The sequence below is a fragment of the Budorcas taxicolor genome, chromosome 7 (genome assembly GCF_023091745.1).
Source record: "Budorcas taxicolor isolate Tak-1 chromosome 7, Takin1.1, whole genome shotgun sequence".
NCBI classification, from domain to species: Eukaryota; Metazoa; Chordata; class Mammalia; order Artiodactyla; family Bovidae; genus Budorcas; species Budorcas taxicolor.
This window is the reverse complement of record NC_068916.1, coordinates 56,808,312-56,834,188: the sequence shown is the minus strand read 5'-3', so window position 1 is coordinate 56,834,188 and position 25,877 is coordinate 56,808,312. Positions and strand designations below refer to the sequence as shown.

Sequence of the window (25,877 nt, the reverse complement as noted above, 5' to 3'; positions counted from 1 at the left end):
AGCCAATATGACTTTATTCTGGGGGATTTCCCTGCTGGTCCAGTGGTAAGACTCTGCACTCCTAATGCAGGGCATTGGGGCTGGGTTTGAGCCCTTGTCAGAGAACTAGATTTTGCAATGCCTCACAGCATGGCCAGAAAGTTTAAAAAAAAGACAAAAAAACTTTAGTTTTGGATGCTGGAAATGGAATTTCATTTAGTTTTTACACATCATGGAGTACTCTTCTTTTGAGCCTCTCTTATCCCCAACCAATTAAACCTGCAAAAATCTTTCACAGCTATGGGCCATACACAACCAGGCTGAAGGCAGCATCTGGCCAGTGGCCTGTAGTTTGCTATTTAAACTGCTCCCCCAAATAAATGAATAGTGGATAATTTCCAGGTGTCAATAGCAGAAATAGTTTGTAGAGTATAGTCCTTCTCTGGCGACTGAGAGATGAGGGCCCAGCAAGGGCCTAATCTTAGGCATGGGGAATATGACTTTGAACATCAAGGGCAGACATTCTCCAATCTCATTCACGTTCTGCCCACTTGAAAGGAATGCAAGAAAATGACTGAAAAATCATGAATGCTCTCTATGACCTGGTATACACTGCTTCAAATATATTAAGGATTGGTCTTCCCAAGGCTTGCCCAGGACTTGGCACATAACAGGAAGTCAGCAAATCTTTATCGAATGAATGGCTGTCTGGCACGTGGTGGGCATGTCATGTTTGTGAATAGAATGGGGAAGGCAAAGTGCCTTCCCTAATCAGTGGCAGCTCAGGTCAAGGTCAAGGCCAAGGCAGTGGGCAGAGCAGATAGCTCAGTTAGGCAGCTTGAACTAAGCCCAGTGGAGGGAAGGGTCTGTTCCTGTGACTCTGCCCCCTCTTGTCCTCAGAGTTGCCTTCGACTCAGCCATGAGAAAGCACATTGCCCTCGCTGACGTGTCTGGAAACAGACAACCTGGTGTTTGCAATGTTCTCTGCACCTGTAAGCAGGTTTTAGTATATGCATTAGCTGCGCAATTCGCCACCAGGGCTGGATTGTTTAGGAATGGGAAGAGAGGGAGAAGGATGGATATGGCATCTTCCAAAGCTTGTGCTTTGAAAATACAATAAACAACTTTTTTCTATGAAAAAAAGATGGCTAATTTCCCCCAGAAGTTTCTCTTTCCTTTTCTTTTTTGAGTACATGATTACTCACTGAAAATAAAATTCCTCAAGCATTAACAAAGGACTGTGATAGAAGCTTTTATTTTGTTTTCCTTTGAGAGAAGTTTGTTAAGAGCAGGCTCCTTGTGCCTTCTGTGGAAACCCTCACTTACGGAGAAGGCTTGATTTTCAGCTATGACTTGAGAAAACATGAAAGCAGCTAATTTGCTGAAAAACCCCAGATGTACCTCTAGTCCAGTACAACTGCAGATCATGCCAGCTAGGATGATTACAGAGTCACAGAATCGTGGATTATGGGCCTGTACATGGATGGCAAATACATGGCACACCTGCCTCCTTTTCCTACTCCTGGGCCCATGATAGACATTACTAATCAATCCCATCATTCCATCCCATTGAGCCTGGTTGCTGCCCTCGCTTTGCTCTCAAACTGTCCCTGCGAATGATCAAGTGAGTGTATGAGAAGTCCCACTCCTGCCACCTGGGTGGGGAAAGAGTATGGGCTTGGAAGAGAGTCAGACCCAAATCTTGAAATGTACTTGCTGCATAGTATTTAGCTAATTACTTAGCCTCTCTAGGTCACAGTTCCTCCATCTAACATGGAAGTAATTACATCTCTTCACAGTCCTCCCAGAGCTGGTCTGTATATAAGACCCTGGCACTGGGCCTGACACCTGCTACTCATGACACAAATTAGCTCCTTCCCCTCCGAGCTGAGCAGAGTGGAAAGTGGACCTGTCCCAACAATCCAGTCAATACGCAGGTTCCCTTGAGCCTCTCCATCCCGGGCACATGAGTCTCCAATTGCACGTGTCCAGTGATGGCACTGGCAAGTCTACCTCTCCTGCCTTTGGAAAGTTCCAGTTTCCTCCAAAGCTGTTATATTCTTGGCATCTGTTTGGGAAGAAAGGGCTGCTATTCAGAAAGGGTGTTTGCCTTGCACAGACCTCATGTTAGCTGCCATTAAAGGAAAAAAAAATTTAATTTTGTTTTATTTTTTGGCCAACATCACTGTGGGTCTAGTTCCCCAGCCAGGAATTGAACTTGTGCCCCCTAAATTGGAAGCACAGAGTCTTAACCACTGGGCCACCAGGGAAGTCCCCTTTGCTGCTATTTATTCTGCATGTACTGTATGCCAGGCCCTGGGCTATGTCCTGCACATCAGCGGTCCACAGTTGGGGCTGATTTTGACCCTCGGGGACATTTGACAATGTCTGGAGGCATTTTTTTGTTGCCACAACCGGGTGGTGGGTGCTCCTGGCATCTAGTAGGTAGAAGCCAAGGCTGCTGCTAAACACCCTGTGATGCAGAGGACAGTCCCCACAACAAAAAGTTATCTAGCTCCAAATGTCAGCAGGGCTGAGGTTGAGAAATCCTTCTGTAAATATCTCATTCACTTTCCTAACAGGTCTGTGTGAAAGGTGCTCTTACTGAGTCCTTGCAAGTTTGAGCCACATGGACAAGGTCCCTGTGCCATTAAGGACTGTCCATGATCCCACATTTCTCTATACAACCCTCCTTGTCCCTCCTTATACCCCGCTTTTCTCTCTCTTGTCCTTCTATTTTATTTTTCCTCTCTTATTTTTTCTTCTTGCTGAATTCTGTCAGAGTGTGTGTGTGTGTGTGTGTCTATGTATGCTGCAGACCCCGGTGGCCTTGGGGATCAGTTACTCTTGCTCCCGGCTCCCAGAGCTATAGCGTCTGTGTTAAACTGTCTGCAGTGCAGGCTGGGCCACTCCTTTTTTCACCCAGGCAGGGCTGGGGCCCCAGGATTAATTGGGCAGAATGATGATGTAAAGTTTAAGCTCTTGTTGGAGAAATGCTGAATCAAAGAAGCAAGCCAGGTTAATTACTAAAGTTGCTTTGGTCACCAGAAACAAGAATGGCTTTTCCCCAGGGACCTCAGGGACCTCACAGGGCACCAAGAGCTGCTGTTTCCTGGTGTAACTTCAGGATAAAGTCACTGGGGCCAAGGAGAGGGACTCAATTCAACTTCTCCTTTCCCTTGGCCTACTCTCTTTATCCTTTAGGTCTCCACCTGAAGGTCACAGCCTCAGGGAAGCCTTTTAATAGGCTTCCCTGACCATGCGGAGTCTCTTCACTCCCCATTCTTCAACTTCACAGCACTTTGCACATCTATAACCATGTAATCAGGTATTTATAGTATTTTGATCAGTATTTGTCTTTCCTGCTGGTCTGGAGTGTCCATGAGCATAGGGACCATATCTATCTGGTCCACTATATTGCCTGTGCCCAGTGCCCAACTGCTGCTTCACTGGTGGACCATGAGGCACTTGGGCAACCAGATCAGGTAAGGATGTGGCTTAGAGAAAAAGCTGAAAGGTACCAACAGAAGATGGTGGAAACAAGACCTTGCCTCAGTCTCCACCCTGGTCTCCTCCTTTGTCCAGTCTTTTCTCCTGGCTTTTCTCCTATGGGTTCCCCTTGGAGTTACAGTTGAGAGGCTGAGCTGAGCAAGTACAATTGCCCCAGGGGCCCCTGGATACAAGCCCAAAGCCATACTCCTTCCCTACTTCCACAATTGTCATTGCTTCTCAATGAAACACAGGGACTTTTGGAAGCCTCTGCACTCCCAGGCAGGCTCTGACAGAGCATCCTTCTGAAGCGTGCTGCTGGTGAACGGCACGCTCTGCACAGGCCAGCCCCGGGGCACGGGCATGGGGACCTGACCCAACGTTAATCACACAGTGAACATTTATTGAGCCATTTACCTCTGCCAAACCCTGGCCATTAGCTCATGTACACGCATCACCTCATTTTATCCTCACAGCAATCTTAAGAGGTTTTTTTTTTTAAAAAAAGAATCAAAGAATCACTACACCAGTTCCATTTTACAGATGAAAAAACAGAGGCCCAGAGAGATTAAGTAACTTGCCTGATGTTATGCTGCTCAGTAAGAAGCAGAATGAGAGCTGATTGACCCCCAAAGCCCTTACTTTCATCCTCTCACTATACTACTTCTTCCTAAAGTGCCAAGCAGCTCTTTGTTAATGAGCTCTTAGAGAACTCTACCTGACATTACTGGGCCAGAGAACGCTTTGCAGTAGCTGGAAGGGAAACAGGACTCTTGTGTAAAAGAGGGACAACCGGAGGAACCACAACCATGACCATCATTAACTAAATAATAGGAACAGTTCTTTGGGTGCCATTTACCTTTTGAGTGTGCTATTCACTAACACAGCAACAGAATCCTCAGGTCTGTTTGATTATTCCACCTAGAAGATGAGAAAGCTGGGACCTAGAGAGGCAAAATGCTTGCCCCAGGGCCATGTGGCTGGATGGGAGGGAGCCCTTGGGTCAGACTCTTAGGCCTAACTGGCGACGCAGCGGCACGTCAGGGGGTGACAGCATGAGTGCTGTGCCGAGAGCTGCTGCTGCAGCCTGGACGACCTGGCTCAAGGGTGAGGCATTAAATGCTGTAGTAAAAGGACTTTTCGTTTGGTCTTAAACTGCACTTAGTTTATTTCATTTCGGGGAAAGACATTGACTCTTATGGAATCACCTCTTCCTACCAATTTTCTTACATATAAAATGAGACAAGATCACTCTCATGTCAGTCAGGAGTTGTGAAAAATATACCTTAGGGAATTCAGAGGAAGGGTCACATAGATCTTGGAAGATGTCTGGCTCATTGCCTGGTTTAAGCCAGGGGTTCTCCTCAATCACACCAAATGATGCTATGTTCTAAACCAGGGGTCCTCAGCCTCCATAATCGAATGCCTGATGATCTGAGATGAAGCTGATGTAATAATAATAGAAATAAAGTGCCTAATAAAAGTAATGTGCTTGAAGCATCCTGAAACTATCCCACCTGCCTCCTGCCTCCGACATCTGTGAAAAACTGTCTTCCACGAAACCGGTCCCTGGTGCCCGAAAGGTTGAGGACCGCTGTTCAAAACGCTCTGCTCGGAAGCAGGCAGGTAAAAACAATGGCGGCAGCTTAGTGGGTTATGGCTCATCCCTGAAAAGACCCTGGGTGGAAGGACCTACCCATTTTGCAGATGAGGACTAGAGGCTCGGTGGGAAAAGGTGCTTAGTTCATTGTCACTTAATCATTAGGAGGTAAGGCCATGGCATGAACCTTTGAGAAGGACTCAGAGCCCTTCTATTCATACTAAGAGCCTTTCCTCTATAGGGAAACATAAAAACCACCCCAAATCTAACAGTCTCCATAGGCTCCTTCAGCATTTTCAGCACTGGGTTTCTAACAATCTACAATGGGAGAGATTTCTCCTTGGCTCTCATGAGATCCTTCCTGTGCTGATTTATGTTTTCCCTCTTGCAGACGCATGAACACAAAACCAGTCTCTAAACCCACGTTTGGAAACATAAAGTCATCTCCTTATCCCCACAGCAACCCGGAAGTCCTTTCTTCCAGGCAGACCAAACCCAGTCTTAGCCCAGCTGTGAGGGCTGATCCTCAGGAGGGTGAACACATGGCTGCAGAGGCCGAGTTGAGAAGGTGGCCTGAGGGCAGTGATAAGGCTGTAAACAAGGAGACTGGCACAGGCAGGCGGGGAGATTAGCCTAGCTGGCAGCGACCAGTGGAAAAAGGGGTAGTAGTTCAGGGGTAGCAAACATGCCAGAAAAGAGAAGGTGCTGAGAAATGAGTCCTGTCTTTGAACCAGGGGAACGCCCGGGAACAAACAAGGAAGACAGAGAAAGACAAACATGGAGCAGGTGGTAGAGAATAAATACATAGTGGTTAACTTTGGATTCCCCAGTAGACGCTGAGGGCCTACGATATACAAGTTTGGAGATCACTGTGAGATGATTTATTTAAAAGTCACAGGATAGGATCTTACACATCATCAGCTCTTAGAAAGTAGTAATCATTCTTAAAGAAGCATTGTAATTTAAAATTCAGGAGGGCTGACAGATTTAGAATGTTACCTTTTTGCAACCCCCAATAAATGGTCATGAATGGCTTCTCATGAATGGAGGCAGGGAGTGTGTTGACACTGGATAGCCATAACCAGTCATACCCAGAATGTGGAAAATGTAACAAGACAAATGACTTGGCTCTTTTGTACATGTCCATAGCAAAGGATAAATAAGAGACAGAGAGAGAGAGAGAATAAAAGCAAGAGGATCTGAGAGAGAGAGAGTGGATAAAAGCAAGAGGACCTGTAGGATAAAAGAAATCTAACAGACACATCAACCCAATGCAAGGTGTTTACATCATTCAGATGCCATTGAAACAAACTATCTTGTAAGAAAACCATGTATAAAGCAAATATAGAAATTGGAACATGGGCTGAATAATGCTTTAAAGAAATTACTGTGATAATGGGATTGTGCTTATGTTAAACTCTTAGGGAAAAATACTGATATTTTTAAAGAGACACTGAGATGTTTACGGATGAAATAATATGATATCTGAGTTTTGGTTTAAAACAATTGATGGGGGAGCAGGCTCATGAGTGAGGATATGGCTGAAATAAGATTGATCCAGGAGTGGATAATTGCTGAAACAGGGTGATATGTACAGGAGGGTTCATTGTGTTCTTTTTTTAACGTTTGTATATTTTTGAAATTTCCTGTTACAGAAAAGTTCCAAAAATTTACAGGAGAGTGATTTAAGAGAAATCTAGCAACTAACTACTAAGAAATTTTGACTGCTAACATTTTTGAGAGTAATAAAAATGGAAGCCAAACACTTTATATCCGTTTTACATCTTTTGATTTTCCCAACAACTTTGTGAGGTAGGAGTTCTTCCTCTTTTCTTGATGGAAACTGAATGAAGCTTAGAGTGGCTCCTGACTTGTCTGAAGTCTCACCACTGGGATGGGTGAGAGGTGTCTGGGTCTAAGGCTGGAGGGGTTTCCCCTACGTGACACTGCTTCTCTAGGTGGCTCCTAACTGTTCTTTACCCAGGGATCTGGCAAAGCAGAGGGTGGCAGAGGCCCTCTGGTTCTACTCTGTGTCTTTTTTTTTTTTTTTTTTTGCTTTCAGATGTCTGCCAGGGAAGTTCTGCTAAGGCATTAACTGATAATGTATGAGCACAGTTTAAGGGGCTGTCTTCACCTAAGGGGTGTGCTCTTGACAATTTAATAAAGATATCTCAAGCACCTGTTAGGTTCCATAGAAGGTACTTTGGGACAGATAATGAAGACATGATACAGAACATTTGAGGGGCCAAGTGTCCATTTAATGGAGCCTCCCCACCTTCCACCCATGACTCTTTGTAGCCAGTTTGGCCAGTTCAAGAGAGCTCCGACAGCATCATTAGTGAGTAGGGATTTGCTGTGTGAAAATTTTAAAGACAAAAGAAATTTGTATTGGGAGATATCAAAATAAGAATATAAGCATAGGGTTAAGCTTATTTCTGTAAATTACCTTAGATGGAGGATTAGCTAAGAATCTTAAACATATATTAGCACTGAGACTGTGTCCAAAGAAAGAAAAAGATCTTACTACTCAGTAAAAAGCATCTCTCATGGCCATCCTGGGTACTGGAAATTCGGGTAGGGAGACTTCTCCAAAAGGTGGAGACAAAGGGACGTAGGAGACCTGGACTTAGAGCTGAAGCTCCCAGAGACGGCTTCATTCAGGATACTTCAGATATTAGATCGAAAGGAAAGTCAGCTTTATAGACCTCAGAATTCCCTAAGGCGCACGATAGCTCATCTTCCCAGGAGCCAGGGAAACGATGCTTAGACTGGCTGTTCCCGGCCTGGGATGGGATGTAGGAGGCCTGGGTGTGGGAAGCGCACAGCAAGGAATGACTTCAGTGACCTGCCTTCCCCTCTCTGTCTTACCTCTTTTGTTTTCTGGGGAATCAGAAGAGTGGAAGGGGACTGGTAGTTACTGGGTTGGCAAAAATTCCCTGAATGAACTTTTTGGCCAACCTGATATTTAAGTAAATTAGAGGCCTCTGTCTTTGTTTTTGATTCTTGAGGCAAAATATGCTATTAGAAAACTTATTGGGGTTTTGGAATGTCAACAGTAACATAAATGAATAAAACTCCAATTCTGCCCCTAAGAAGTTTTCAATCTAGTGAACCTTTAAGATATACATGAGGTACTTCCAGCACAGAGAACACAACTGTAGACAATATGATGTGAACACAGGGGAAGAATGAATTCTGCAGAAGAGGAGTGGCAGGAGTCTCCTTGAAGAAATAGTATGCATACAGGGCTTGGGGTATGGATGTGTTTGTGACAGGCAATTGCACCAAAAATAAATTCTAGGAGGAGCAACATTTATTTATTTCACAAACATTATTCATTGCTCAGAATAATGCAGGCACTATGCTGGGTACAAGGACAAAAAGCCAAGAGGTGGCCCAGTATCTACTGTGCTCATGAATGTTGAGGAGATCACTGCAACTTTTGTGTGTATATGCTCATGTGTGGATTTCCCAGGTGGCACTAGTGGTAAAGACCCCACCTGCCAATGCAGGAGACGTAAGAGACTTGAGTTTGACCCATAGGTCAGGAAGATCCCCTGGAGGAGGGCATGGCAACCCACTCGAGTATTCTTGCCTGGAGAATCCCATGGACAGAGAAGCCTGACAGGCTACAGTCCAGAAGGTTGCAAAGAGTTGGACACGACTGAAGTGACTTAGCATGCAGGTCTGCATGCTCATGTGTGCACGTATAGGGGAGAAGCGGGGAGGCTGGAAGACTATAGTCAGATCAGGGAGGGTCTGGAGTGCCCTTAACTATTTAGGAGAGAGAGCACAGATCTGCCCTCAAATCCTGGGTCTTTCCAGCTTTAAGGCTTTGAAAAAGTTTCCAGATTTTTCTGTCCCATAGTTTGGGCTGTTTGGTAAAATGGGCATATGAACACCTACTCTGAAGAGTTGTGAGAAGAGTCATAATGTCTGTACATCATCTCTTATAGTTTCTTTCTTCTTTTCTTTTTTTCTTGAGAGTTATGTCTTATTTGGCAAACATTTTTAGGGCTGAAGCAGCATCTCAAGTAACCCTGAGAGAATTGCTCTGAGGAGGCAAGGGAAAAAGTTTTATAGTTTCTGACTTTCAGTGGCCACTTAATTAATGCCAGTATTACTGCCTCTGAAGACTGTAGGGAGCAGGAGATGCAAGAGATGCAGGTTCAGTTTCTGGGTGAGGAAGATCCCCTGGAGGAGGGCATGGAAACCCACTCCTTCACTGGGAGGAGAAGCAGTGTATCAGATTTGGGTTTTCAAGAGTATGGAGGCCACAACGGGGAGAATGAAGCTAACAAATGCCCTCTTATCTGTGTCCGTAGCACTTCACACGTGTCTTAGTTCTGCATGTAGTTACTCTGGACTTCTGCTTTCTAAACTATACTGCCTCCCATCTTTATAGATTTTTGCCATATCTACTTCCCACTTGTACCTTGTTAACATACTGTTCTTTAAAAAAAAAGCTTTAAAATTTTAATACAGCAAAATTTTTTCATAGACTTCTGTGAACATAAAACTGGCATCTCTTACGTGATACAGAAGATAACCATCCAACAACATGATAAAAGCACACAGCGTTATGAAGTTCAGACATGGGCAACTGGTGCCTGAAGCCTTGCTCTCTCTTCCTGATTCAAGGAGATTAGTACCCTGGTACAGGATGTTCCAGAAAGACCAGCACCAAACTGAGACTTTCTGATATCACCAAAAGGCTTGGGAAAAACTGGAAAGGGAATACCTGTCGCTATGACGGTTCTTGGTTGCAAAATTCCAAGTATCTTCATGACTGAGGTCAGTGCCAACAGGGTCTTCATCTCATTTCAGGAAGTCCTAACTCCACTACAATCATTTATGTTTTATATCCCTGCTAGACTGTGAATTCCTTGGGGACAAAAACTTACTCCTGCTGCCTTTAGTGCCGTGAATAAAACATGGGCACAGTTGGTAGTTCATAAAGGAACAAAGTGATATTAAATGAAGACCTTCTTGAGGGGCAGAAGGCTTAGGGCAAATTCTTTACTGAGGGGTGGGCAGGTAAGAGAATAATGGAAGGCCTTGGAGTCTACAGGGAGTCAAATGAAGATAAGCAAGAAAAGGGAGGCTGAAGACTTTCAAGATAATCAACATTGATGTAATGGTTTTGCCTGATGACATCTTTGCTGATGGCATAGTGGGGTGACAAGAGTCCATGAGCCAGAGTCACATGATTCTAGGGTCAATACAGACTCTTACTGGTCACTAATTACATGAACTTTGGCCAAACCATTTTTCTTTTGGGGCCTTAATTACTTTGCTATAAAGTGGTAAGAATACGTCTCCTACAAAGGCTCTTACCGTATTTTAGAATGCAGGGCAGCACTCAGGAGACTGGCAAGAAAGAAAACCCCTCCCTCCTCCTGTCCTTCCTTCCTTCTTCCCCTCCCTCCTTCCTTCCTCCCCTCCTTCCCTCCCTCCTTCCTATCCTTTTACTTTCAATAAATGTCTGAGATTATTATTGCTGTTCTTATTGTTTTGGTATAGAATACCTAGGACTTGCTATGGTTACTAGTACACTGTAAGCACTCAACAGATGTCTACTGGCTGGAAGAGTTACAATGACCTGTGGTCTTTCTATGGAAAACAATTCCTCCTCCCGTCTTCCCTCTCTATGTATATGTCACTACTATCTGCCCAGATGTTTAAGTCAAATGTCTTGATTCCTTGATTTACTGAGAACCTACTAGGGACTATGTACCACAGATGGTGCTGGGATGTGGAAGGAAGGAGGGGCTTGAGAAGCCAGATCCAGTCACAGCTCTGAAGGACATTAGAGGCAAAGGAAATAGGAGACCTTGTCACTGGCTCAACTTGCTCCTCATCTTTAGATATAGCTCTTAGGTGGGACATTTTACAAGGGTGTTTTTGACAATATCTGGGCAAATGTAGAAATACTGATAATCCCACACCATCTGAATCTAGAAAAGGCTATCAGAACTGTGCAGTGGTTCCTTGGGGACAGGATATGCCAAAGCTACACTTTGGAATTCTCACCATTTGTGAAAATTAAGAAGAAATACTGTTGGATTGATCAAAAAGTTCAGTTGGGGTTTTTCATAAGATGGTACAGAAACCTGAATGAACTTTTTGGCCACCTAATACCTGGGCTTCTCAGGTGGCATCAGAGGTAAAGAATCCACCTACCACTGCAGGAGACGCAAGAGATGCAGGTTCAATTTCTGGGTGAGGAAGATCCCCCGGAGGAGGGCATGGCAACCCGCTCCAGTATTCTTGCCTGGAAAACTCCCTGGACAGAGGAGCCTGGCGGGCTACAGTCCATGGAGTTGCAAAGAGTCCGAGACAATTGACAGCGTGTTAGTTTTTAGTTAATACTTGTTTGGAATCCTGCTAGGATTCTCTACTTTGGTCTAGCCTCTCTGTCTATGAGGTAAATTGACCAGGAAAAAGAACTTAAAAAGCACATGAAAAGTGACTCTTGGCTAAATCCTTTGGAAAGCTAACTTATAGCTGAGTGAGCTAGCCTAGGTCTCCCTAGCCTAGCTAGCCTAGGATGTGGGCTGTGCTTCCTATACCTATGTCTGTATAGAAAGGACGGTTTAAGAAAATTCTGCTGGTCTTTCACTTAAGTGTGTCACTAGGTCCCCACGTTGGAGAATGTGTGTGTGTGTGTATAGGGAGTGTTGAACTTTGGGCACAAACTGTGTGTGTACTTGTAAAAAAGTATTTGGAATGTGTGTGTAGGAAGTGAAGGAAATTCATGTTTTTTTTTTTTAATGAAGGAAGAGTGTATAAGCAGGGGAGAGTGTAACTGTATGTGTGTGCGGTATGTATGTAATGCAAGTGGCGGGCAGAATGACATCCACAGCCAGCCCTCTAGAGATGCAGACGTGGCATAAAGCCTGAAGTGCTGTTGGAAGTGATTGTTTTCCTTTTAGACCAGCTCACAGGTCTTTGAGGAGCCCTTGACTTTCTCCTCCTCCTTGTCTTGTTAATAACGGATTAGAGTCCAATTAAGTCATTTAATCCCAAGGTAGAGAATCATGTTTAAAAACAAGATTTACAGCTTAAAAAAAAATTGCAGGTTGAGGTTTGTCCTTTCAAGTTGCCACCTGCATGGTTCCAAAGAGTGTTTATAGCAGAATACCTGACATGCAGTTCTTAATTACTTTTCCTCATATCTCCGGTCCTTCATCTTTTAAAGCATCCTTCAACCTAAATAGCCTCATGCTGTTAGAAGTATGTCTGCGTGGCCGGGTGGTCAGGATTGCTTTTTGGCTTATCTCCCTACAGTAGGCAATTCAGGGGCCAGGCTTAATAATAACTGGTAATATTAATAATAATAGTATTAAGAGCTAATGCTTATTGGGTACTCAGTGTGTGCCAGGCACGGTACTAAGCACTTTATATATATTATCTTATTAAACGAGTCATAGGAACACACCACGGCTGGCTTCATGAGTGTGTGACATGTGTAGTCACATGGGGCTCTCTCATCCAAAGGGCCCTTCACTCGGTTTGATGCTCTGCTGTTGCCATCTTGAAATTCTTAATCATTTTTGACCTGCATTTTCACTTTTCATTGAGCCTTGTAAAGTATATAGCTAGTCCTGAAAACACCCAGTAACCCATAGTTTCTCTTTTTTTCTTTTCCTTCCCTTCCATGTGATGTCTGACACATTGCCAGAGGATGAAACAGTGAATGTCAGACTGTGATCCCAGAAACCATGCTATTATTGCTCAGGAGGGATCTTCTCTAAGGGGCAGGAACCATGCCATGGCTCTTTGCATGGGAAAGCAACCCCCTGCCTCTAAACCTGTCTTTTCATTTGTAAAGCAGGGGTAACAATAATAATAATAATACCTAGGTCATAGGCTGTTTCAAGGGTGAAATGAGATCATGTAAAGACAGCTCTGACATATAATACATATGACATTAGTTATCATTAACGCATTATAAGGGCTTAGAAGGTACTGAATATCCAGTATTGCCTGTGACATGGTGTGGACCACTTGCCCAACTCCAGAGTGGCCTTCTCCTGGGGGTTTGTTCCCTACCTGTCCCATGGAGCTGGGAGAAGCATCTGCTTTCTCCGCATGCTGGGTGATCACAGAGGGGTTGCTGGAGCTGATGAGCACTGGGGTGCTGATCTCCACCATGTGGCGCCCCGAGGGAGAATGCACCATCCTATTGAGGGTGTTCAAGGCTGTTGTGATGGAGAACTGGCTGGGCCCCTTCCTCCTGGATCCCGGGCCCCTTCGGAGGGTGGGCGCGTTGATTGCCTTGCCTCTGGAGGGGGAGGACACCAGGGACAGGTTTTTCATGTGGGATGATGGACGGCCTTTGTTCTTCTCTAGAAGGTGTCTTGCGGTGAGGTTTGGCTGAAAAGATGAAAGATCCAATACGAATTTAGTCATCCTGACCTCGTGTGAGCAGCTCTACCTTACCCAGGCTGGTCTGAAGCCAGCTCCAATGCCACCACGTCAAGTGTCACTCCTTGGACAGTTTCCGTCTTTTATCCATAAAGTCCCAATCTCTCTACTGTATCAATCTTTTCTCACAACTCTCTTGCAACGTAGGTACAACTCTACTGAGGGCTGAAGAATTTAAAACAAGCCATGATACCCTGCTCTGATTTGCCTATCCCTCTGAGCCTCATCGCAGCTTCCCTTACCTGGAAGACCCTTCCCTTTTCTTCTAGCTCCCCCTGAGTCGCCCCTCCCCCAACCTTGACTCAGCTGCTTGTCCTTCTCATTGTTCCCGAAGCCCCCATGCTTTCCCACTGTACACTGCAATCATTTGCCTTCCTTTCCTTCACTGGACTGTTAGCTACCTGAGGGCAGGGTGTTCTCTGCTGTATCCCAGGGTGGGTGTTCCATAAGTATTTGTGGAAGAATGGGTGGATGAAGTTGCTCAAGTTCACACGTTTGATAAGTTTGACCAGAATGTAAATCCATTCAGGACCCTGGATCATCTAAGGCTAAGACCATCTTTTACTGCTTCTTTTAAATACTTTGATCTCCATCCTCTCTTGTTCTATACCTCTTAGTGCTGGTACATCAGAAAAACAGACAGACAACCTTACCATGATTTGTGGTGTAAATATCTACCACTGTCTCGCATGTAAGCACTGTCTAGCAGGATTCCTGTAAACCTAACAGCAGCCCTTGCCATCGAGTTTCAGCTGGTTCTAGTACCGGCACCACCACTGACTGTACTGTATTTTTCGAATACTCTGCCTTTCAAGCAGCCCATGAGTTCATGTCCTTCAGAAATTGGAAATATGCTGACAAATGGGGTGGTGGGAATAAACTTTCCAGGACAGTTAAAAGTATCTTCATCATGATGCTTGTCACCAGTTGCTCTCTAAAATTGCACATCTCATTCTAATTCTGAAATTCAACGATAGAGGGAAAAGGGAATTTGCTCATTTAAGAAATGTTTTTTCATTAAGAAGTTTCTAATGAAAATGTTCAGATGATTAAGATGATTAATAGAGTTGAGATAGAGAATTTTAAAGAAGATGTAGTTTCTGTCTCCAGAAGCTTATACTATTGGGGAAAAAAATCATCAAGTGGGAAAGGGGCATTATTACTTTAAAGATAAGAGAGTTGAGGCCCCAAAGGGGTGATTTATACATGGCAGAGCCAGCACATAAACAGCTAAACAAGAAAATATCAGGCAGGGACTTCCCTGGTGGTCCAGTGGCTAAAACGTCCTACTCCCAATGCAGAGGGCATGGGTTTCATTCCTGGTAATATTATAGGAGCTATTCATAGATCCTATAAGCAGCAACTAAGAGTTTGCCTGCCAAAACTAAAGATCCATGTGTCACCACTAAGACCCAGCACAACCAAATGAATAAATAAATAAAGTTCAGGCGGTAATAAATGCTCTGATGTGTCAGAGAGTGACAGGGGGAGGAGGCCCCAGATTTGGGGAGTTTGGTGAGGTGTCAAGGAAGACCTGCTGAGAAGGTGACATTCAAGCTAAGACACAGATGCCAAGAAGGAACCAGCCATGTAAAGGTGGGGATAAAAACACGCCAGGTAGCAGGGTAAGCTAGTGGAAAAATCCCCAAGAGGGGGCAAGCTCAGACTGTTTGAGAAAAAGACGTGAAAGAATCAGAAAGGAGAATGGTCTAGAAGGAGCGAGGAGCAGGTGGTAAAGAGGAGACCATGGAGACAGGCAGGAGCTGTATCACACCAGGCTGGGAGGCTTCAAGTTTATTCTAAGTGTTACAGGAAGCCTTTGGCAGGATTGGGGTAGAAGGGTGACATGATCTGATTTATGCCTTTATTTAAAAGCTCATGCTACGGTTTGGCAGTTTCTTACTTAGCATCTGACCCAGCAGTCCCACTCCTAGGTAATTGCCCAAGAGAAATGAAAACTTAGGCTCACTCAAAAACTGGCATGCAAGTGTTTATAGCTGCTTTAGTGTTAGCTGCCAAACAACTGGAAACAACCGCAGTGTCTTTCAGCTGGTGAGTGAGTAACTGACTCTGGCACATCCCTACCGTGGAATGTGACTTGACAATAAAAATGGATGAGCTTCATATACACCCAACAACATGGGTGAACCTCAGAGGTGCTATGCTAAGTGAAGGGAGCCAGACTCTGGAGGCTACATTCTTTTCTATTCCATTTCTATGACCTTCTGGAAAAGGAAAACTGCAGGGGCAGAACATAGATCAGTGGGGTTACCGGGAGCAGGAGTCAGGGAAGGAGCTGACTTCAAAGGGGCAGTCTGCCTTCGTATTTTTGGGGATGTGTAGGAACTATTTTACATCTTGATGGTGGTGTGGTTATACTGTATACATTTATCAGAAAAGCAGAAAGACCTATTAAGAGGCTGCTCCATTACTTAGTTAGAAAATGACTGTGGCTTTGACTAATAGATTGGAGACAAGTGGACAGATTCCAGGGCCTTTCAGGAGGCAGAGCCACAGGATTGGGAGTTTGACAGAAGCATGGGGTCGGGGAGAGGAAGTGGTTATTCATCATGTCCCACTTTCTGATTTGTGTGCCTAGGTCAGCAGTAGAGCCATTTGCTGGATCAAGTAACGTTTGCTGATGAGGAGCAATCATGATGTTGGGAGACGATGGTTAAGTTGTCCCTTAAAAGAGCACATTTTACTGTATATAAACAAAAATAAATGCATCAAAAGCTCATTCTGGCTGCTATTCAGAAGTGTCAGGCCAGAAGGAGGGTGATCAATTGGGAAATTACTGAAGTTACTTAGGGCAGTTCTAGTGGCAGCCTGGACCATGCCTCACTTCCCCCCAGAGCACACCTCCTGCTACTGTTCCCCCAGGAAGGGGATAACACACCCTCTGAGCTGAATGAGTAAAGTTCTTTCTGGTCATTCACAGCCACAATGAAATAAATATATATTTTTTCTGGTTCCACTTAATTTTTCTGTCCCTAGGTGAGCAACACTGTGAGTGTTTTCCATCAGCAACACAGACAAAGAGCCCCATGTGACTGTAGGTCTTCGCTGTCCTCTGCCAGTGTGATTAATAGCTCAGTCGGGGAAGGACTGCAGAGCTCTTCAATTTGCACTCACTCATTCAAAACAATATCCTTGAGGTTCATTGGGCTGAGCGAGGTTCACATGACCCAGGCAGGCCCCGCAGGAGGAGTCCTGACAAAAACTGGCATAAGCTTGGCATTTGTTTTAGCACCTTTTATCCAGGTGCAATTCAATAAGTCAAATGATACATTAACAAGAAAAATCCTGTTGATGCCAAAAACGCCCCACCTTGCTGCTCCCAGAAGGAAGCTCTCCTGCCTTCCAGTTGTTCTGCATGGCCTTGGTGGTTCAAAACTTATTTAAAGAGTTCTCAGCAAGTGCTGGTCTTAATGAAATGACTGGAGTCAACATTTAAGTGCTGCTTTAAAAAGCTCAATTTGGATTTCAAGTAATTTTTGAAAATCAGGTTCCCAGATTAGAGCAACCACTTGATTATCTTTCCCCCTCCTAGCAATTAGAAGAACAAATGAAGCGATGGCTAGTTTGATGATGATCGTGAGGGTTCTTGTAATCACTAATTTTAGAGGTGGAGTGGTGGGGAAAGTATCCAAATGAATAATCATTAAATGCAGACGTTTTGGGAAAGAAGGGTATCAGAAATGGGTAATAAAATCAATGATGCCTTGTTTTCCCATACTGATGAAGAAGCTTCTTGAAATAATACAAGGGACTATGCAAGCTCTAATCTACAAAAATTTAAGCACCTCCTATGCATCCAGCTAGGGATTAGTTGAGGGGCTTCCCTGGTAGCTCAACTGGTAAAGAATACACCTACAATGCAGGAGACTCCAGTTCAATTCCTGGGTTGGGAAGTTACCCTGGAGAAGGGATAGGCTACCCACTCCAGTATTCTTGGGCTTCCCTGCTGGCTCAGATGGTAAAGAATCAGCCTGCAATGCAGGAGAACTGGGTTTGATCCCTGGGTTGAGAAGATCCCCTGGAGGAGGGCATGGCAAACCACTCCAGTATTCTTGCCTAGAGAATCCCATGAACAGAGGAGCCTGGTGGGCTACAGTCCATGGGGTTGCAAAGAGTCGGACCTGACGGAGAAACTGAGCTCAGCACAGGGATTAGTTGTAGCTGATCTCTGTCCTTGGAGACATAACCATCATCTCCCAAACATCATAACTGCTCCTCTTCACCAAGTGCTGCCTCATCCAGCAGATGGCCCTACCACTGACCTAGGCACACAAAGCCAAAAGCGGGGTGTTATCTCTGACCACATCCTCTCCCTCGTCCCCTGCTCCTGTGGATCTACCTACTAACAGGTCCTGGAATCTGTCCACTGTTTCCAATCTGCTAGTCAAAGCCACAGTCATTTTCTAACTGAGTGATGGAGTAGCTCATGATCTTTCTGCTTTAAAAAAAAAAAAAATTTTTTTTTTTAAAATGCAGGATATCCATGCAGGATATCCTCCTCAAATCATTTTTCCCGCTGCATTCAGAGCAATCTTTAAGAAACCCCAATCTGGACTTCCCGGGTGGGTAAAGAATCCACCTGCCAGTGCAGGGCACATGGGTTTGATCCCTGCTCTGGGAGGACTCCGTACGCCATGGAGCAACCAAGCCTGTGTGCCACAGCTGCTGAGCCTGTGCTCTAGAACCCGTGAGCCGCAACTATCCAGTCCACGTGAAGCAACAAGTGAAGTCTGTGGGGCTAGATCCAGTGCTCCCCAACAAGAGAAGCCACCACAGTGAGAAGCCCCTCTCTCCACAGCTAGAGAAAGCCCATGTGCAGCACCGAAGGCCCAGCATAGCCAAAAAGTAAAAATAATAATCAAAAAAAGAAACCCAAACCTGGTGGAGTCACTGCCTCATTTTAAATATTTCAATTGTGCCCACTGATTTCTGGGTCAAGTTCAAACTTCTTATGATATGGCAGGAATGCTTAGCAAATATTCCATGTGGACCCCTATACTTCTCAGCTGGTTTCAGGACAGAAGGGACTATGTGACTCATTCAGGCCAATGAACCATGAGTAGGAGTGACCAACGTCACAGAGCTGAGGCCTTTGCTGGTATACAACTCCCTCTTCTTTACTCTTCCGCTGCCTTGAAACCTAGGAAGTCCATGTGTTCCAGATGGCATAGCTTTAAGATGGCCCAGCCTCATCCTGCAGCATTCCTCAATGACTCTGTGAGCACAGCCTCTCACCATTGCGTGGTGAGCAAGTAATATGGATTGGATATAGCTTTTCTTGTGAAGCCACTGAGATATGGGGGCTGTTGATTACCATGGCATAACCTGGCTCATCCTGACTAATTCAGGAAGGTTTACAAGGTCCCCTCTGGTCTGGTTCCCATTTGTTTCCCTGGTTTTGTTTTCCTGTCTCTCTCCTACTCTCTAAGCTTCAGCTCTAGTATTTTTTCGTTCTTTGGAGGCTACCACACTTCCTTATCCTGCAGGACATTTGCACATGTTACCTCCAGTCCCCAAAACTCTCTTTCCTCCATTCTTACCTAAACAACTCCTAATCATCTGTCAGATCTTGGCTTACAAGGCATCTGCCAACACCCTACTCAAGTAAGTTGCACATCATACCCTCTTCCCCCCAGTAATTCCCTCTCCTTCACATTTTGCATCATTCATCACACTTATAATTACTCATTAATGTCTCACCTTACAGTCCTTGAAATTAGGGACCCATATCTAACTTGTATCACTAGAACTTAGCACAAGACCTAACACAGCAGGCATTCAATGAAAAATTAGTTGAATGATTGAATATATATTTAGGATGAGGGATGAGGTCATGTTGAAAGGATGGTTTTCTGAGTTTTTTTCCTGGTCAGTTGGAACATTTCCCAAATATTTTTTCATTCATTTGCTTGTGAAGCTAAAATTATTATTATTTAACAAAGTATCTGCTCTGTGTTGGGCTAGCCTGTGAAGTACAATCAGGTGTTCAGAGAAGAAAGAGACAGCTAAATGTTCCAACTAGTTACTGGAATTTTATGGAAAAATAGGTTTCTAGCTGAGCCTCATAAAATGAGTGAAATTGAACAAGTAGAGAACTGGGTGGGTATACCTGGATGGGGCTTCAACAAGAGAAAAAGCACTATCATTTGGTGGTGAGAGTAGGAGGCCCAGCCTCTCTGGGCCCTTCCTCTTTCCCTCCCTTCCATCTTTCCTTCCTTCCATACAGATTGAGTAGGGGGTGGTATAGAGGGAACCCCACAACTGGGCTGTGTTCTGGGCACTCCTTTCACAACCTGCTCTGGCTCTTCAAATGGAAATGCTGGTCACTTCTCTGCAACTCGGCCTCTGCTTTGTTTCACCCCACCCTACTAGAGGGCCAAGAGTACACCTTTTACTTCTTTTATAGCTCGGCACTGCTCACTTTTAAAGCTTTGTGCTTGGTAAGCACTCCACAAATGTAGTTAAACAATGAAATCTCTCTTTCAAATTGGTGATAACCTGCTTCAAGCTGGGGTGAGGCTGACAGCTAGAGAGGTTAGAGGCTATAGATGATATATTATCTGGAGAAACAGGGAGATAACCTAACAGGTGTTCGTTCTTTCTTTTAGAGTAGAAAAAAAAAAGAAGTAATATGGGCTAATTTCTGAAGATTTACAAAATACAGGGTGGGAGAAAAAAATGAAAATCATTTAGAATCATACCATCTGGTGATCACCACTGTTAATATCTTGGAACATATTCTTCCAGTCCTTTATCCATTTATGCACACACACACACATTTATAAAGCTAGTTTCATGCAGTTACTTTGCTTTTTTAAAACTGTGATGAAAAAATACATAGCAAATTTACTATAATCATCATCTTTAAGTATACAATTTGGTAATGTTAATTATAGTCACAGTCATATTGTTGAGAAACAGAACTCTAGAACTTCATTTTCTAAATCTGAAACTCTACAAGCATTAAAATTTATTTTAGTTAAGAATCCTAAGTGACCAGTGCAAAGAAATAGAGGAAAACAATAGAATGGGAAAGACTAGAGATCTCTTCAAGAAAATTAGAGATATCAAGGGAACATTTCATGCAAAGATGGGAACAATAAAGGAGAGAAATGCTATGGACCTACAGAAACAGAAGATAGTAAGAAGAGGTGGCAAGAATACACAGAAGAACTAAACAAAAGAGATCTTCACGACCCAGATAATCACGATGGTGTGATCACTCACCTAGAGCCAGACATCCTGGAGCGCAGAGACAAGTGGGTCTTAGGAAGCATCATTACGAACAAAGCTAGTGGAGGTGATGGAATTTCAGTTGAGCTATTTCAAATCCTAAAAGATGATGCTATTAAAGTGCTGCACTCAATATGCCAGCAAATTTGGAAAACTCAGCAGTGGCCACAGGACTGGAGAAGGTCAGTTTTTATTCCAATTCCAAAGAAAGGCAATGCCAAAGAAAGTTCAGTCTACCACACAATTGCACTCATGTCACACGCTAGCAAAAGTGAAGTGAAGTCACTCACTCGTGTCTGACTCTTTGCGACCCCATAGACTGTAGCCCACCAGGCTACTCAGTCCATGGAATTTTCCAGGCAAGATACTGGAGTGGGTTGCCATTTCCTTCTCTGGGGGATCTCCCCAACCCAGGGATCAAACCTGGGTCTCCCGCACTGCAGGCAGATGCTTAGCAAAGTAATGCTCAAAATTCTCCTAGCCAGGCTTCAACAGTACATGAATCTAGAACTTCCAGATGTTCAAGCTGGATTTAGAAAAGGCAGAGGAACCAGAGATCAAATTGGTAACATCTGTTGGATCATTGAAAAAGCAAGAGAGTTTCAGAAAAGCATCTACTTCTGCTTCACTAAGTATGCCGAAGCCTTTGACTGTATGGATCACAACAAACTGTGGAAAATTCTTAAAGAGATAATACCAGACCACTTTACCTGCCTCCTGAGAAATCTGTACACAGGTCAAGAAGCAACAGTTAGAACTGTACATGGAACAATGGACTGGTGCCAAATTGGGAAAGGAGTACATCAAGGCTGTATAATGTCACCTTGATTTATTTAACTTATATGTAGAGTACATCATGAGAAACTCTGGGCTGGATGAAGCACAAGCTGGAATCAAGATTGCTGGGAGAAATATCAATCACCTCAGATATGCAGATGACACCACCCTTATGGCAGAAAGTGAAGAAGAACTAAAAAGCCTCTTGATGAAAGTGAAAGAGGAGACTGAAAAGTTGGCTTAAAACTCAACATTCAGAAAACTAAGATCATGGCACCTGGTCCCATCACTTCATAGCAAATAGATGGGGAAACAATGGAAACAGTGACAGACTTTATTTTTTTGGGCTCCAAAATCACTGCAGATGGTGACTGCAGCCATGAAATTAAAAGATGCTTGCTCCTTGGAAGAAAAGCTATAACCAACCTAGACAGCATATTAAAAAGCAGAGACATTACTTTGCCGACAAAGGTCTGTCTAATCAAACCTATGGTTTTTCCAGTAGTCATGTATGGATGTGAGAATTGGACGTAAAGAAATCTGAGCACCGAAGAATTGATGCTTTTGAACTGTGGTGTTGGAGAAGACTCTTGAGAGTCCCTTGGACTGCAAGGAGATCCAATCAGTCCATCCTAAAGGAAATCAGTTCTGAATATTCATTGGAAGGGCTGATGCTGAAGCTGAAGCTCCAATAATTTGTCCACCTGCTGCAAAGAACTGACTCCTTGGAAAAGTCCCTGATGCTGGGAAAGATTGAAGGCAGGAGGAGAAGGGGACGACAGAAGATGAGATGGTTGGATGGTACCACCGAGTCAATGGATATGAGTTTGAGCAAGCTCTGGGAGTTGGTGATGGACAGGGAAGCCTGGTGTGTTGCAGTCCATAGGGCTGCAAAGAGTTGAACACAACTGAGCTACTGATATAACTGAACTGAACAATAAATCACAAACATCTTTCCATAATGCCAGATACTCCCTGATATTGAGTGTTATCTTTAAACATTTTATTTTTAGTGGGCTTGTATTTTTCCATCACCATAATTAAAAACTAAATCCATATTCTGACTTTTCACCACTATGCACAATGCTATGGTAAACATTTTTGTGCATTTTGTACATACTTCTTAGCACATTTGTTTTATTATTTCCTTATAATCAACTCTCATGGGTGGAATTCATGACTCACAGGAGATGTACATTTTCAATATTCTTGATAAGAGTTTGAGTCTGCAGATGAGAGATGACAGTGATTTGTACTCCCATCAGCAGAATGAAAAGGCCTATTTTCCCACACTGTTGCCAGAAATGGGTGTTTTGTAATAAAAAAAACTGTTTTTGGCCTCACAGCATGGCATATGGGACACTAGTTCCTGGACCAGGGATCAAACCTGTGCCCCCTGCACTGGAATCATGGAGTCTTAACCGCTGGACCAGCAGAGAAGTTCAGAAACGGGTATTATGGACTAGCATCTTTCAAGACTTTAGTTAGTTGTGAAATAAGCCTCATATCAAATAGAAAATTCTCTCAGGCATCACTGTAGTCCATGTATAATTCTAACCTCGCATCAGATGTAGATTTGATAGTCACGTACCTCCACAAACAAGATTGGGAAGATACCGACTTTATCTCCCAACTTGCCTTCTGCCCAGTTCTCATCCACTCGGCTGATCACAGTGATGATATCATCCTGAAAGAGAGAAAGTCTCTTGGTTAGCATTTACTCTCAGTTTTCTGGGAGGGAAAGCTTTCCATGGAGATCAGCTTGGAATCTCAGACAGTGTAAGGTGCAAGTAAGGTAACTCTTTCATAATCTATTTATAAAATCTCTCTGCTAAAATACTCTTTTCTCCATTAAGGGCAGTATTTGGGTCACTAAGACCAAAAGAGGAGTAGAAATAATCTGGAGTATCAAGGAAATCCATTAAGAAAACTTGGAAATGTCTCTAATTTTCCATCACCTGCAGAATCAGGGCTTTTCATTTAAATTAATCTGATGAGAAATCAACATGGAAGACGTAGGGAGACAGACTTAGCAAAAGGAAGAATGCATTGTATTCTGATTTTGAACACTTTTCAGAACATGTTCAATTTTTAATGTATCAAACACAAAATGGCTTTTTATTCAAGTTTTTATTATCAAAGGTTATATGGAGATTTGTAGAAACATTTGGAAACATAAATAGGCAAAATAAAGAATTCTATCACAATATAGATACAATCAGTGTTAACCTCTTGGTTAACATGTTTTTTCCCCAGGTTCTTTTATATGAAGATTAAAAAATATATAAATAAATATATAAAATTATAATATATTTTATATTTAATATAAAAATTAGAAATTAAAAATTTAAAAACTTTTTCAAAAACATGTATACAGGCATACAATAAAGCATAAATATTTTAGATGTAAAGCTTGATGAAGTTTTTAAGTTGAATATATCCACAAAGCCCCGATCTGGAGCAACAGAGATGAATATTTCCAGCACCTAGATGGCTCTCGTGCTTTTCCCTGACACCTAGCAAGAGGTTACCTCCACTCTGACTCTAGCATGTATATTCATTTGGCTTCTTTTGTATTCATTCAAATGAAGTCATATAGGATACGTTGTTTTTTTCCCTTAATATCATGTCAGGAACATCTTTCCATGTCCACACCTGTTCATCGATCTAAGTCTGAATATTCATCCATCTAAATCTGAATATTCATCCACTGATCTCTCTGATCTATGTCCCTTAGTAATGTAGATGAATCCAAATCTAAACTCATTATGGCACTGTACCGTTTCTTAGATTTCTTTGTCCTTATTATAATCTGCAATTACACATGTTTATGTTATGATTGCTATATTGTCTGTCTATCCCATCGAACCATAAACTCTGTGTCTGTAGGGCCTGGATCTATCTTGATCATTTTTGTCCCCAGGACCTTATACAGTGGCTTCCTTTTAGCAGTCAACCAATCAGTTTTTATATTTTTTTTTTATTGAGGTATAGTTGATGTGCAATATAAGTTTCAGGTGTACAACACAGTGATTCACAATTTTTAAACAGTATTTCTTGAGTGCATGCATGGGTGAATGAATGAATGCAAGTGTGAATAAACTGGAAAATTTACTGAGACAGAAAATACCAGGAAAAGAGTAGCTTTGGGAGAAAAGATCTTGAGTTTTTTTTTAGACATGCTGAATTTAGGAAGACCATGAGATTTCCCAGTGAAGTCTCAGCCTATGACAGCCTTCTGCCACTGTGCTGTGCTCAGTCGTGTCAGACTGTTTGTGACTCTGTGAACTATAGCCCGACAGGCTCTCTGTTCATTGGATTTTCTGGGCAAGAATACTGGAGCAGTCTACCATTTTCTCCTCCAAGGGATCTTCCCAACCCAAGGATCAAACCAGTGTCTCCTGAATTGGCAGACAGATTCTTTAATGATGAGCCGTTGGGGAAGCACTGATAATCTTCTGGGAGGGAGCAAATCGTCTCTTCTGAGTCCTTTGTCATAATTTCCCATTTATGTGTCTGCTCCTTCCACTAGACTGCTGGCTCCATGAAGATATGGACAATGACTCTTCACTGTATCTGCATAGACAGCCTGGTACATGGATGAATTCAATGAATGAGCAAGTTCTTGGGTAAGTGTCCCAGTTTGCAAATTCCCAGAGAGGGGACACAAAAGCAGATATGCTCCCTGCCTATATCTTCCTCTGGCTGTGTCCCCAGAGTTCAGTGTCTAATGCCAGGCATAAAGTAAATACTCAATAAACGCTTGTGGAATTGAACTGCTGTCCTCTGGCTGTAGCAAAAGTATAAAATGTGCAGGTCAGCTACTGAATGGTATGTTTTAGGGGACTCACTCTGAGGTGTGAAGACAATAACAAAGATCAGTATTTCATAATATGGAGGACAGTGAAGTTATCTGGTCTGAGGGAATCTGAAGCAAATCTCATTTCAGGGAGTGATGGAATAAAAATGTTTTACAAAACAAAAGACTTTTCCTGAACTTACTGTAGCAGTGTTACTTGCACTTGTATTTGACTTAAGTTGCAAAGAATAAAAATTACCCCAACTTTAGTTTCTATGAGAAAATGTGAATGTTTAGGGAATAATAAGTACTGAATTTTGTTGTTGCTCAGTTGCTACGTTGCTAACTCTTTGCAGCCCAATGGACTGCAGCATACCAGGCTTCCCTGTCCTCACTACCTCCCGGAGGTTGCTCAGATTTGAGACTTAGAGTACAGTTGACCCTCTGAATCCACGGACCCTGCATCCTCAGGACTCAGTGTGTCCTGGATCCACCCCCCTCACCCTGAATATACAGGGATGGCTATGGTCTAGACTTCAGCAGACTTGT

General features: G+C 43.3%; 1 protein-coding gene across 1 annotated transcript in view; it reads right to left on the bottom strand.

Moving 5' to 3' along the window:
• SH3RF2 (SH3 domain containing ring finger 2) overlaps positions 1-25,877 on the bottom strand; it is a 131,143-nt gene that overhangs the window by 38,488 nt on the left and 66,778 nt on the right. The window contains exons 4-5 of the mRNA XM_052643910.1: positions 23,121-23,216; positions 13,124-13,447 (exon numbers count right to left, since the gene is read on the bottom strand). Coding sequence (XP_052499870.1) covers positions 13,124-13,447; positions 23,121-23,216 — 420 coding nt within the window. The remainder of the gene's footprint in view (positions 1-13,123; positions 13,448-23,120; positions 23,217-25,877) is intronic.